The sequence below is a fragment of the Onychostoma macrolepis genome, chromosome 08, assembly GCF_012432095.1.
Source record: "Onychostoma macrolepis isolate SWU-2019 chromosome 08, ASM1243209v1, whole genome shotgun sequence".
In the NCBI taxonomy this organism is placed as follows: domain Eukaryota; kingdom Metazoa; phylum Chordata; class Actinopteri; order Cypriniformes; family Cyprinidae; genus Onychostoma; species Onychostoma macrolepis.
In genome coordinates, this window is record NC_081162.1 from 1696305 (window position 1) to 1711526 (window position 15222).

Below are 15222 nucleotides of genomic sequence, written 5' to 3' on the forward strand. Positions count from 1 at the left end.
TGTCCTGAAGTCTGAGTGATGGGATTTATATTTCGGAGGACATTTACACTTGGTCTTTTCACGATCGAATAGCTATCAGAGCAAATGCATGAAGTGACCAGGTGTAAACAGGCCCTGAGGTATCTATTTCTTTTTGGGTGTTGGTGTAGTGAATGTTGCGCTACAGCCGTCCCGAGTTCGAATCCCGACTCGACAAACTTTCCCGATCCTGTCTCCCTATCTCTCCCACTCCTGACACCTCTACACTGTCCTGTACTAGTTAAAAAAAAAAAAAAAAAAGGTACAAAGGTGTCCCTTTAAAGGTACTGTCCTTGTGACGAACCGTTGTAGCCTTGAATTTCTGCGCTTTCTTTCTGACGGTGCAGAAGCGATTTAAAATACCAGTGTTGAATCATTTCTCTGACTGAATTCATCTGACTCAGCTCAGAAATGAACAGCACAAAATTCACCAATAACTTTTACTATGAAGTGAGAGAGAATTCGGTGTAAAGTCTTGTTGATATGACAGTTTGCAGTTAAAGGAACACGTTTATTTATACGAGTGAATTATTTAAATATGTTCGGCTAGTGTTTCTATGCAATAGGAACTGAAAAAAAACTGGATTGTATTTAAAGTCTGTGAAAAGTTAATAGTATTAAAGTAATTGCTGTGTTTTTATTAAATCATTTGTAAATCAACACATTGTCTCAAGGAAATATTCTGACAGCTTTCAGGTCTGGCCCACATGCACAGCTGCTTTTTGTGTTTTATTCAGAATCAAGACGCCTTTTATGAGGCACATTCTCTTTGTTTTACTAAGGTCTGTGCTCTTTTAGTATTAATCCTACTGAACTAGTTTAGTTATACTGTAAGTGAAATCTGTCAAATTAATTTAACTAGGATTCATTCATATTTTACATTAATATTTTAATCAAAATTAAATGATCATTAAAAATTGTATTAAAATAATTCAGTGTATTCATTCAAATCTTTATTGTGTAATGTTTAATGTTACTGATGCTCTGTCATGTAATTCAGTTGTTTTATTTGATAGCAGCACATATATAATACTGTATAAGACTAGTATCCTATATATAATATAATATATATAACTATGTATGTCCGATGTAGTTCAATTGTTAAAACAAATTCAATCCACAACATTTATTTATTTTGCATCAAAAATACAAATAGACATGAAATGTTCACCCCTTTAACAGCTGAATAACAATGCAATGTTCAGTGTCATAATGATAATGACTGTCTGTCTGTGAAAATCTACTGGTTCATCAGAAAGTCACTGTAAACCTCCAAATGATTCAGTTTTTTTAACAACTTAAATGAAGCACACATTCAAATTACTAATAATAAAAGGAAAAAATGTTGTTTGGCAGTACAAAAGTGAAAGCTTACTGAGAGGCAGACAGTACTGGGAATATAAATGTCATCTTGAACACACAGTTGATTGAGACTGCGTGTGTAAATGCACATTATGCCACCAGAGGTCAGCATCAGCTTTCTGAGCATGGACTGGAGCTGTGCTACAGCAGAAGCTCTTGTGTGTGTGTGTGTGTGTGTGTGTGTACAAGTTTACAAAAATGGACAATTGCAGCCTTTTGACTGAAACCACAGAAAGTCACATTTATTACTAAACAGCAAGAGCTCTGAAGCTGAAGTGTGCATGTGGCACTTTGTACTACAGAACAAAGAGAGCAGAACACAATGCATGACACAACATCCTAAAATGTGATTCTCAGGTTAAAAAACTTTAAAAAAAGCATATCTCTAGACCTTGTGTTTTTCTAAGAGATGCAGATTGGATGCACACAGTAATTGAGTGTGTCATTGATAGACATGAGGGCTTTGAAATATAGCTATTGACTCTTGAGCTCTTGGGCTCAGTTCATCTGAAAGTCCCTGCCTTCACGGCTCACTGTTTTCATCTGCTCACTTTGAAGAAATAAAACACAACGAGGCACTCTGGAAAAGAGAGACAGAATTTATATAATTCCAGGATCACTAGAAAATGACTTCCCATATTGAATCAATGGAAAACAAAGCAGCTCATATAATATTTATTATTAAACAGACAGCCTAGAATGCGGATTGGTCCAAAAAGAAGCTAAAATGAAGATGCTGAAGATGCAGTAACTAATCACAACCATAAACAAAAGCACTTCCCATAAGAACATGTGTCTGTGTTTCACTTCTGCTCTTGTTTGTGTACCAATCTATTGTATGAAACTGTGTACTACAAATATAATACTCCGTCCGTGACTACTGTACACTCAGTATATAGCACATCCTCTCTTACAGTAGTTACACGCGCTCAGGACCTCCAACATTTACAAAAAAAAAACAACTTCTTTCACTGACACTTGAAAAAGATACACATAGATTTAGTTTTTCTTGAAACGGGGGTGGGGGGTATTCTAATCATGAAAAGCAGCGTCATACATTAAAATTTTAATTTACTCTTTATTTAAGGAGCAATATTTATATCTTTGACTCTGTTTACCTAAATGCAGGCATATTTCATTCCATGTAAAATTGCCTCAAATATTTCACTTACGTTATCATTTCGATAATTAAGCTAAATAATCATGGCTGTTGATTACAGAACAATCAAATTAACATCAAATACAAAAGCTAGTAAAAGGCCAGTAAATATTACACAAGATATCATATCACAAAATGAAATACGTAATGACCAGCCTGGTTTTGATGATAGATCATTCGCTGTTGTGATGAAATCATTTTCAACTTTTAGAGTCGTCAGGAATGTTTTATTTTCAGGGTTTTATTCTGTTGTTGTTTTCATTAAAAGCTACTTCAGTATCTGCCTTAAATACAACATTATCAAATATTTCATGGCTGAAATGGGGTGTGCTATGCAGACAAATGTTTTTTATACATACCTACCTGCCTTTGTTATTGATTTCAAACACAAATTTATATGTGACAGCTCTGAGCCTGTTGTTTAATTGTCTGACAGCCCACACCCAGTCCCACAGAACCTACCCATAATGCCCTGCTACTAGCTCACACAGCTGATTAAATTTTAATGTCTTCTAAAGTGATGTGTGTGTGTGTGAGATGGAGAGAGAGAGCTGGTGTCACACGCCTGCATTGGGCCGCTGAACTCCAAACGCAGTGATGAAGACATTGATGACGACTATGATGAAGATGCAGCCTGTGGTGATGTTCTCTAAGATGTTCAGCCTGAGATGTTTCTGCTCGTCATTCAGGTTCCACTTCACTGCAATCAGCAACAATACACACGTCAGCACTGAACCCACAGAACAATCCAGTCCGACTCACATCAACAGTTTCTGTCCTACTGTATCCTCAGCACGGCCTGACAGACACTCACAAAATATAAATACACTTCATTACAAAACACAGCACACGATTCTCTGTGTAACACACAAATCTAACAGGAATTAGTGTTTTTCAGCTGCTTACACACATTTTCTAAAGTTTACACACAAATCCAAGAATTGCACACAAAATATGTAAAATGCCTCACATCTCTTGCAAAATGAAGCACTGCATTCAAAATATCACAAACACATCTCAAAAGCAAACATTTGCAAACACCTTTGCCATAATATTAATCCCTGTTAGATTTGTGTGTGTTACAGAGAGAATTGTGTGTTGTGTTTTGCAAAAAGTGTTTTATGAAATTGAAAACGGACTCAAAGGCTGAGAATTAGTGTCTGGTTTTGCAGATTTGGTGTGTGCTTCTGCTGTTTGAGTGTCAGCTTTCAGAAACTGTGTGACAAGTAAAGTTTTTGTGTGTAAGCAGCTGAAAAAAACTAATATTACAGCAAAGGTGTTTGCAAATGTTTGCTTTTGAGATGTGTTTGTGATATTTTGAATGCAGTGCTTCATTTTGCAAGAGATGTGAGGTATTTTGTATTTTGTGTGTGCAGTTCTTGGATAAAAAAAGAGGCAAAGTTTTGAAAATGTGTGAAAGCAGTTGAAAAAAAAAATCTGTATTTGGTTATCTGTTATTTCCTATGTTTCAAACAAACTTATAAAAACATAAGAATAAATCATGGTAAGCAAACCTACTCTGAGGTTTGAGGAGCAGAGCTACAAAACAATATTCTTTTAGCTTTTCTACTGCTAGTTAAAAAAAACCTAACGTCTGTCAGAACAGATGCTAAATACCACACAGTTTCCTCCCAGCAGACAGTAAAGCATCGCTGACTCTGTGTCGTGCGGACCGGACTCACAGGTTGAGCTCGCTGGTAAAGGCAACCCGTTTTTTGACCCAGACTACCCCTCCAGCTCGTTCAGATCTGTCTGCTCATCATAGATTAGATGTGGTCTGACAGAACGAAAGTGCTCTCTGCTGATGAGAGCCGCATTATCCACCAGAGCACTGACTGCTTTAATCAGGAAAAACACACCACTCCTCAACACAGGTAAAGCAGGCATGAGTATTGTTATTATAGATGACTGATTTATAATCATTGATAATCAAATTGTTGAAAACATGGTGAAAGAACATTTTCCAGAATGCTCTAATTTTCCCCAAATTCTAATGACAGTGTTTCTTTTAATAAGTTTGTAGTTTGGCATATGGTGGGCATTTTGTGGTGCTTTATGGCATAAAATGGGATTTAATGACTGTGTTAGAGAATAAATAGACATAATTAGTCAAAATGAATGAGAACTTGATGATTATTACAATTTTTTACAATCATTTTTGCACTAATAACAAAACCTTCATGTCATTTTTCAAAACACTTAACACTTTTTCCAAATGCCTGGATGCAACACACATGAGTCAAAGATCTTTTGTTCATTGAACTAAAATCACAGGTTCAAAATGACACAACTTAATATCAAAGTATTACTATTTCAAAATACAACTCCCACATTACATCTGAAGTGAGTATTTATTCATTTATTACAATGATCTAACTATCAATTGATACAACTGCTCAAAATGCTACATAACTGTTGCATTACTCTTACCGTTCACATTGATGGACTGCTCTGGACTCTCTCGACTTACCTGTGAAACTTACCCATTGCAAACAGAAATCCACTATAACTTGCTCACTCAACCGCATTTGGTCACTCTTGATTCTGCTTCCAAAGTTCCCTTCAATAAACCTGCTTGTTATTACTCACCAGTTGTGTTGGACCGTGTTTTGTGACAGAAGACCAGACCATAACCGTCAACCAGATGGATCCCCATCCATCCACACCAGCGGAGGTCCTGGAGGAACTTGTCACCACTCTCCGGACATCCCTGGTTCCCCCAACACCTCCGCGATCTGCCTCTGTCAGTCCCATGGCCATGCCTGCTACCTTCACGGGCGACGCAGCTGAGTGTGGCGGTTTCCTCCTCCAAGTGGCGCTGTATTTGGAAATGCAGCCCCAGCAATTTTCCACTGATGGTCAAAGGTATCCTTTCTCATTTCACTTCTCCGTGGCAAGGCACTGTTATGGGTTAAAGCCATATGGGATGCAAATAGGGCCATAACCAACTCATACAGTGCGTTCACTAACCATTTTAAGGAGGTGTTTGGCTATGCTACAGGAAAGCTCTCAGTAGCCGATCAGTTGCTGCGGCTGCGCCAAGGCACTTCTTCTACGTTGGAGTTTGAATGTTAGGGGCCACTAGCGGGTGGAATGAAACCGCTCATGACCAGGAGTTCCGAGTCGAAACCATCCAGGGAAAACTGCTAGGGCGTGGATGGGTTAAATATCGAGCACCCACAATGAAGCTCAAGGTTGGGCACCTGCATGAGGAAGAGATCACCTTTCTGGTACTGGAGAGACCCACAGTGGATATCATCCTGGGACGCCCCTGGCTCGTGCTCCATTCTCCAGTGATCAGATGGGACCTGTGTGAAGTGACTCGCTTGAGTGAACACTTTCACCGTCATTGCCTCTCATCAGTACCCACTCCTTCCCCGAGTTCCAGCATGTCCTGAACCCCAGGAAGAAGTCACGGTCCCATCTGATGATGTGGCGTTCCAGGATGTCTTCAGTAAGCAGGCAGCCACCAAACTACTCCACACCGGCCATGGGACTGTGCCATCGACTTGCTACCTGGAACAAAACTCCCCAAGGGTAGAGTTTACCCCTTGTCCATCCTGGAGTGCAAGGCAATGGAGGACTACATCAAGGAGGCTCTCAACCAAGGATTCATCCGACCTTCCACCTCTCCGGTGGCATCAAGTTTCTTCTTCGTGGGTAAGAAGGACGGGGGATTGCGGAATTCTCAAACAGTGAAGCTACCTTACCCTCTTCCCCTGGTCCTGGCCGCCCTAGAGGAGCTCCGTGGGGCCCGCATATTCTCCAAGCTGGACCTGCGATGTGCGTATAACCTCATTCGCATCCGAAAGGGGGACGAATGGAAGACGGCATTCATCACTCCGTCGGGGCACTACAAATATCTCGTTATGCCGTATGGGCTGGCCAACGCCCCATCAGTATTTCAAGGATTCATGAACGAGGTGTTCCGGGAGTTCCTCCATCGCTTTGTGATTGTGTACATTGACGACATATTAATCTACTCCCGGAACCAGGCCGAACATCGCCAACACGTCAAGCAGGTCCTTCAGAAGCTCCGCAAACACCATCTCTTCCTGAAGCTGGAGAAATGCGAGTTCCATCGCCCCACGGTGCAATTCTTAGGCTACCTCGTGGGCCAAGAGGGGATTCAAATGGACCAGGGGAAGGTAGATGCGGTGAGAAATTGGCCCCGTCCCCAGACCATTAAAGAGCTCCAGCAGCTCCTGGGATTTGCAAACTTTTACCGCCGCTTTATCAAGAATTTCAGTACCCACACTGCCCCTTTGATGTCCCTACTCCAAGGAAAACCTAAGTCCCTGTCCTGCAACTCCACCGCCCACAAAGCTTTTAAGAAACTGCAGATAGCTTTCAGCATGGCCCCCATCTTACACCATCCAGATCCTTCAGCTCCCTTTGTTGTGAAAGTAGACGCCTCCACCACGGGCGTCGGGGCCGTGCTGTCCCAATACCACGGCGAGCCTCCTATCCTCCATCCTTGCGCGTACTACTCGAAGAAACTGACCTCAGCGGAGCAGAATTACGACATCGGGAACCGGGAGTTGTTGGCCATCAAACTTGCCCTGGAAGAGTGGCGGCACTGGCTGGAGGGAGCTAATCACCCATTCACAGTCATCACTGACCATAAAAACCTCCAGTATCTCCGAGATGCCAAAAGACTCAACCCACGTCAAGCCCGCTGAACTCTGTTCTTCACCAGGTTCCAGTTCTCCATAACCTATCACCCCGGAAGTCACTAAAACAAGGCCAATGCACTCTCCCAATGCCCCCACCGATCCTGAACCCATTCTCCCTCCAGCCAAGGTTGTAAGTCCCATTCGATGGAATATAGATGAGCAAATCAGAGCCGCCACTCTCACCGAACCTGCTCCGCTGGGAGGCCCAGAAGGGAAGACGTATGTACCTACCACCCAACGACACTCCCTTCTGGGCTCAGTTCATAACTCAGTTCATAACGGACATCCAGGCAGCCACAGGACCCTCTCGCTCCTTCAAGCTCGGTACTGGTGGCCTAGTATGACCCGGGATGTCATCAGGTACGTCTGCAGTTGCTCCGTCTGCGCCATGTCTAAGACCCCCCCGGCATCTCCCAGTAGGCAAGCTAGTGCCTTTACCGATCCCTCATCGACCCTGGTCACACTTGGGAATTGACTTCATGATGGACCTACCTAATTCCGAGGGTAACACCTGTGTGCTGGTCGCAGTCGATCGCTTCTCCAAAGCTTGCAAATTCATCCCCCTCAAAGGACTCCCCACTGCCATGGAGACGGCAGAACATTTATTTAATCACGTGTTCCGAAACTTCAGAATTCCAGAAGAAATAGTCTCTGACAGAGGTCCTCAGTTCATTTCCCACATGTGGAAGGCATTCTTCAGGCTGCTGGGCGTCACTGCAAGCTTGTCCTCAGGCTATCACCCCCAGACAAATGGCCAGACTGAGCGTAAGATCCAGGAACTCGGACGGTACCTCCGGGCATACTGTCACGGCGATCAACACAGCTGGAGCCGCTTCCTCCCCTGGGCCGAGTATGCACAGAATTCCCTGCAACAAAACACCATGGGCCTCACACCATTTCAGTGCATACTCGGGTACCAACCACCGCTCTTCCCGTGGACAAGGAGAGCCGTCGGAGGTTCCAGCTGTAGACTGGTTCCGAGCGAGCGAGAGAGTGTGGGACTCAGCTCACGTCCACTTCCAACGTGCAGTGCAGAGGCATAAAACCTTCGCAGATGCCCGGCGAACCACGACTCCCACCTACCATCCCGGAGACAAGGTCTGGCTGTCCACCCGGGATCTGCGCCTCCGCCTGCCATGCAAGAAGCTGAGTCCCCGCTACATTGGTCCCTTCCCGATACAGAGGCAGATCAACGAGGTTACCTATGAACTGTAACTCCCACCCAGGTACAAAATTCATCCCTCATTCCACGTGTCTCTCCTTAAACCCTGTTCTCCCTCTGCACCAGGACTCACGGAAGTGGACGAACCTCCTCCCCCAGAAATCCTCGAACAACCCTCCGTCTATTTAGTCAAAGAGATCCTGGACTCACGGCGACGGGGTGGAAGGCTGGAATATCTGGTCGACTGGGAAGGATATGGACCAGAGGAACGATCCTGGGTGGCCAGGGACGACATCCTAGACCCCTTACTACTTGAAGAGTTCCACCGCACTCATCCCGAACGTCCCGCGCCCAGAGGCCGTGGTCGCCGCTCGAGGGAGTAATGTCAGGGATTAGTCACCATCACAACAGTCACCACCCAGCACAATCACCCGCTCACAATCACCTGACTTCTGATTGCATGCACCTGCTGTCACTAATTAACACTAGTATATACACACGCACATCCATACCCCACATTGTCCGGTCTACCGTTCACATTGATGGACTGCTCTGGACTCTCTCGACGCTCCCGACTTACCTGTGATTGCAGAAATTCACTATAACTTGCTCACTCACCCGCATTTGGTCACTCTTGATTCTGCTTCCCAAGTTCCTTTCAATAAACCTGCTTGTTATTACTCACCAGTTGTGTCGGACCGTGTTTTGTGACACCTTTCCTTACTGTAACCCGACTGAGGAGTTTTTCTCCACATGGAGGAGGAAGGTTCACAATAGACTCCTCACAAACAATCTCTCTTCTCCAGGCCATAGATGATGCATGCAATGACATCACAGGAGACCAATGGCAGGCCTGGATTTGCCATGCAGGAAGATTGTTCAAGATGTTAAACTAATGAAAACATCCATTATCCAAGACATGGTTGAAAAAAAACATAGAAGTGCAGTGAGGAACTGTGAGTTTTCTAATCTAATTTTTTCTTACAGTTTTTTTACAATCATTTTTGCACTAATAACAGAAACTTCATGTCATTTTTCAAAACTCTAGACACAAAACTCAAAACAGTCATTATTTGTAACACAGGCTGTCCAGTGGTCAAAACCGTACAGTACAGTCTAAAAACCATTACGCCTATGGAGAGTCCCTACAAGTCACAAAAACAAACAGGTGTGTGTGATGGAAAGACTGCTTGTCTTTGTGCTGAAAGGGAACAGAAAGGTGCTCAGATCACGCTCGGCTGGGTCAGAGAGAGACGGTGAGGTCAGCGGGTGCAGAACCGAGGCTCTGGAGGGTCAGTGGGAATGGGAAAAGCGACAGAAAGGGAAAGACAGACAGAGAAAGGTTCTGCTGATATGTAGGTCAAAGAGAAAGAGAGAGAGCGAGGGGGTGTATTGTGATGCCATTGTCATGTGCTGCTTCTCTAATCCCAAATTGACCGAGTGTTCCTGAAGCAGACGTGTGCTTACGGCTTCAATTTACTGAATGAAGCAGTGCCTGCAGGGATTCTGTGAATTCAGAGAAGAAACGCCTCATGAGAATCACTGTACAGAGATTGAGATGTTGGTCATCTTATTTGAATATAAGACTAAAATGGTTTGGTTGTCTTTCATAGCTGGTCATTGGCAGGTACAGTGTGCAGCAGTGGTCTGATGATGCTTTAAACCAGGGGTGCCCAATCCTGCTCCTGGCGATTGACTGTCCTGCAAAGTTCAGCTCCAACTCTAATCAAACACACCTTGAAAATGAAAGGCAGGTGTGTTTAATTAGAGTTGGAGCTGAACTTTGCAGGACAGTTGATTGCCAGGAGCAGGACTGTGCACCCCTGCTTTAAACTGTAATTCTAACACAAATTCTGTTATAAATCTTACACAGAGCAGGAAGGGTTAATTAATAGGGTTTTTTAAAGACAGGAATATAGAACAACATCATTCTACGAGTGTTTTTGCTGTGACTGTCACCAGAACTGCTTTGAGCTGAATAATGACACTTCTGTCTTCTGCAGTGCGGCTTTACATCTGAAATTGAATTTGTTTCATAATTGATACTTTTTTTTCATTTTGTCTTCTCAGATAATGAAGTTTGGTCTCCACAGAAGGAGGCCTCTGTTTTCTAGATTTTTGACTGTAACTATAGAGATGATGATCAGTGCATGATTTAATATAAAGCTGCTTTGAAACAGCCTGTATTGTTTAAATACATGGTTTCAATCATGGTTTCAGGCCCATCCACAGTTTATCACCTTGTGTTCACCCCATACTCCTCTTTTCTTACTGTAACCCGACTGAGCAGTTTTTCTCCGCATGGAGGGTTCACAATAGACTCCTCACAAACAATCTCTCTTCTCCAGGCCATAGATGATGCATGCAATGATTTGCCATACAGGAAGATTTTTTAAGATGTTAAACTAATGAAAACATCCGTTATGATGTGGATGAGAACCTGTGGCCAAATCCACAAGACAGGGTTGATAAAAACACAGAAGTGCAGTGAGGAACACTACCGTTGACATTTTACTGTAGGCCTACTGTAGTTTTATCTTATCTAACTTTTTCTTATTTAAAGTTTTTTGAAAAACCTACTGTGAGTTGATTATTTCATAAATAATTTTCAAATTTTGTTTAATGATTCCAATGTCTGTACTTTTCTCTCTAGTCTATTACAATGCTGTATGAATGTGTAGAACCATGAAAGCTGCATCATGTGTTTTGAACAACTATATTTAATGATTGTACTAACAACTAAACAGTGAAACTATGGGTATCTTGTGTGTGGGTGATCTAAAGTAATGTTTCTATGATATTTCATAATAAATGAGTATTTTGAACCAATGCTTCTGCAAATGCAAGACTTCTCTAAAGATATGAATGCAATATGCAAATTTTTGACCACTGGACAGCCTGTGTTACAACTAATGACTGTTTTGAGTTTTGTGTCTAGAGTTTTGAAAAATGACATGAAGGGTCTGTTATTAGTGCAAAAATGATTGTAAAAAACTGTGGTAACACTTTATTTTGATAGTCCACTTCAGACATTCTACTGACAGTAAGTAACTTTGCAACTACATGTCAACTAGCAGTCATTAGAGTATTAGTAGACTCTCTGATTAATATCTGCTAACACTTTATTCTGATGGGTCCACAACATACTGACTATAATAAACTTTGCAAGTATATGTCAACTTACTCTACTAACCCTAAACCTGCCCTACTGAGAGTTAGTACACATGTAGTTACAAATGAATGAGAATTAGTTGACATGTAGTTACAAAATTACTTAAAGTTAGTAGAATGTCTAAAGTGGACTATCGAAATAAAGTGTAGCCAAAACTGTAATATGCATTTTAATGAACTGAAACAGATTTTTTAACTTCTATGACTGACTAAGATAGATCACACTAGATGTCTCAGACTACAGAGCAGTTGTGTTCTTCAGTGCTTCGTCTCTGTCAGATGACAGCATCAGTGTGAGTCACGACACGCCACTAAATCACTTCATGATGATGGGACTGCAAATGAGCGCTAGTCTATAAACTAAATGATAAATGAACATCCAGCCAGGTGTTATGGCAGAATAAACCCTGGGAGGGTGATCGGGGTCAGATGGGTCTCGTATCACCCTGAAGGGTTAATAGCAAACAGCTTTGAACTTAGACAAAACAAACTAATTCAAACAAGACGAACATTTTAAGGGATAATGTATAAACGTACCGCTTATTACTATAAGCGTTTCAATAAATAATTATGTGGAAATGAAATATTGATTTGAGTTGAAACTGTTTTAAAATCTCACCTGTTTATTATGTTATATTCCATTACAGTGTACAAAACAATCATCCTGGCAACAAGATGAACATTGCAACAATGTTACAGTATTGCTAATACTGAGGCCCTTCAGTTTCACTTTACAATAAATAACTAACTGAGGTTCAAGATGGTAATAGTTGTGTTTGTATTGTGGTGTGACATCAGCAGAGTGCTTTGATGGCAGTCACTTTAAATGGGTGAGAATAACACTGTAGCTCCTGTGCTCTATCAGGTCCTGTAATTGCTGCTGTGTGCCCTGGGGCTCATTGCTTTCCAAGTACTCTTAGATCCTCTGGGTACACAAGCCTCTGTTTATGTCAAATACTAAACTGGTCCTGGCTAGGATTCGATCCACTCTATCAGCAAATCTGTAGGCTACACCATGTCCTCCAGAAACTGATGTTGATAAGCGTTACAGAATTGACATAATGTTTTCTTGAGATTGATGAGGTTAAATCTTCCACTACAAATAAAAAGCCCTCCGAGTGTTTGGTAAGTAATGTTATGATAGGTTTTTGGACTTTTTCAGCAGATTGCAAACCACACTAATGATAGTTTATTGTCGTGATGCCAATATTTCTTCTGTAAATATTCCACTAAGCAACGGCTGATAGCAATGATTAAACAAGTAAAAACAAAAGTAAGACAATGACCATGAAGTTCAGTCAGGAAACTTTATTTGACACAAGCCGATAGATACTTGACATGTAATCTGCTAGCAATCGCATTGTATTCTACATGGTGCAAACCATGGCCACTCATATATCTACAACCAATGAGCTTGCAAACAGATATCACTGTTCCTCTGACACCCTCCTCCTCCCCCAGCACCACCTGTCTACATCTGTCACAGTGGACATGATGTATGTCTAAAGCCCTATTCGGACTGGATTAGTTTCACAAGGGTAGATGGAGTAATGTTAATTTACCACAGGATGTCTGTAATATTAATGGCCGATTCGCACAGAATAAGAAATTTCAGTAAAACTACCAGAAGTGGGAGGAGTAACTCGATTTACACACTGCCGTCACCTCCCTGTCATCATGTTCATGCTACATCGATCGATTTATTAATTAAATTAATTAAATTATGATTGGATTCTGTTTGCAATAGTAACTTACCAAAAGCTAACAGAAGTCCCGTGCCTCTAACAGGTGCTTTCGACCTTCTTTTTGATCTGAATGGTATGCATTGTCATATGCAGAAAACATTCAAGGTTTGCCACAGACTTGTCCCACCGCCTAGAACACAACTGAATGCTATTTCAAGCGTGGAAAACTACTTTTAAGTAGGAAATTGCGGAATATTTACGTACATATTTACAGCTGGTCTATTCGCACGGGAGTAGTATTACCTGAGGTAATTCTTCCGGACCTTTTTACAGAAGGTAAAAGTCGCTGTAATCTTTACTGACATTGTCCATAACGATTACTGAGATGGCACATTCGGACGGGACTAAAATCACTGAGAAGCTCTGGTAAAAATTACTTTACCCCACCTCTCCATGTAAAACTAATCCCGTCCGAATAGGGCTTAATTGTGCAGCTGCATTAATAACAGCAACAGAGTGTGCAACACATCAAGATCACCAAGACCAACACATAAACACTGTCATATCCATTAACATGCTTAAAGTTGTCATGACTGAATTACTGTTAATTCTATATTAGATGTCCTCACCTGTCTGAGGATGTCATGAGTATATTTCAGAAAATATGAGTAGGGTAAAAGGCAAACATTAAAGGGGTCATGACATGAGAAATCAAATTTGTCTTGATATTTTAGCATATAAGAGGTCTTTGTACCATTAAATCGTCCTCTTCATTATAAATAAAGCATTTATTTAGTCAAGCTCAAAAAACAGCTCGTTTTGGATCTGAGGTGCATGATGACATCACAGGGGCACAAACATTTGCATAAGCACCTCCTCCAGAGCAAGACATCGACGAATAGTCTTCTTCTCAGCATAGGCCCCGTCCACCGACACTTGATCAGCTGAATGTGGGCGTCGCGTCAAAATCAAATAGAAACCAGTCACTGCTGCTATCTCGTCTACACTGGATACAGTAAACAGATGCAGTTCACTTTCAGACACAGAGTCTGTCGTCAGAGCAAATGAGTGAAAGATCGTTCGCTTTGACACGTTTGGTTTAAACAGCACGTTCACGTCTTTGTACAGATATCAGAAGGAACTCGGCGTAAGGAACAAGTGTTTTTTTAGTTTGACCCGGAGCGATTTGTTTTGTGAACGAGGCACAGTGTCATGGAGAGTCACAAAGAAATACGGTACTATATCTGACTGCAGCTGAAATGACCATTTTTTAAAGTTGTCAGAACACTCAAAATATGCAATAGCGAGGGGATGTTGATATTGTTTAACATATTAAAATAATACAAAAATCCATGTCATGACCCCTTGTCATGAAGTGGGCAGTAAAAAGCATCTAGTAGAGATTAAAATACTTTATATTATGATCAGAATTTTTTGATTTTAAGAGCTGCGTTGTTTTTTTTGTGTTGTCTAGTTTATTAAAGTCAAATGCACCTTGAGCCCTGCTGTAAGGCAGGTGTGTGTGTGTGTGTGTGTGTGTGCGCTCTCATTCACCTATGAAGATGAGCAGGATGCCCACTAACACTTGCAGACAGAGCGACAGGCAGATGAGTGTGATCAGGGACGTGTACAGGGGGTTATGGTGCCCCTGCTCCAGCACGGCCTTCAGCTGCGAGGCGTTAGCCATCAGCAGAGCCACGTCCAGCATGCTCTCCGCCGCGCTCTTCTTATTAGCATAGTGGTTCATGTTTAGAGGAGCGCGCGACAGGCCGAGACTGTGAGAAACCTGACGAGAGAAACATGGGGAGAGAGGATTGCTATCATGCGAAAGCCAATATTAAACTAATCCTATACCGACTACCAGTGTTGGGAAGGTTACTTTGGAAATGTAATCAGTTACAGATTACAAGTTACCCTAGCCTATTTAAAATATAATAAGTAGTGTAAAATATAATAATTACTTTATTAAAGTAATGTAACAGATTACAA

At 41.9% G+C, this 15222-nt stretch overlaps 2 protein-coding genes across 2 annotated transcripts; one reads left to right on the forward strand and one right to left on the reverse strand.

The window, feature by feature from the left end:
• Positions 1 to 3096: 3096 nt before the first annotated feature.
• On the reverse strand, positions 3097 to 14986 carry LOC131546036 (ninjurin-1-like). The gene is made up of 2 exons (XM_058785334.1): positions 14788 to 14986; positions 3097 to 3239 (listed from the first exon to the last, which is right to left on the reverse strand). The coding sequence occupies exons 1-2, from the start codon at positions 14978 to 14980 to the stop codon at positions 3097 to 3099; spliced, it is 336 nt and encodes a 111-aa protein (XP_058641317.1). The 5' UTR covers positions 14981 to 14986.
• LOC131545997 (chromobox protein homolog 2-like) lies at positions 5206 to 8943 on the forward strand. Its single transcript, XM_058785259.1, has 2 exons — positions 5206 to 5404; positions 8504 to 8943. Exons 1-2 carry the CDS (start codon positions 5395 to 5397, stop codon positions 8758 to 8760), a joined length of 267 nt encoding a protein of 88 aa, XP_058641242.1. The 5' UTR covers positions 5206 to 5394; the 3' UTR covers positions 8761 to 8943.
• Positions 14987 to 15222: the final 236 nt, after the last annotated feature.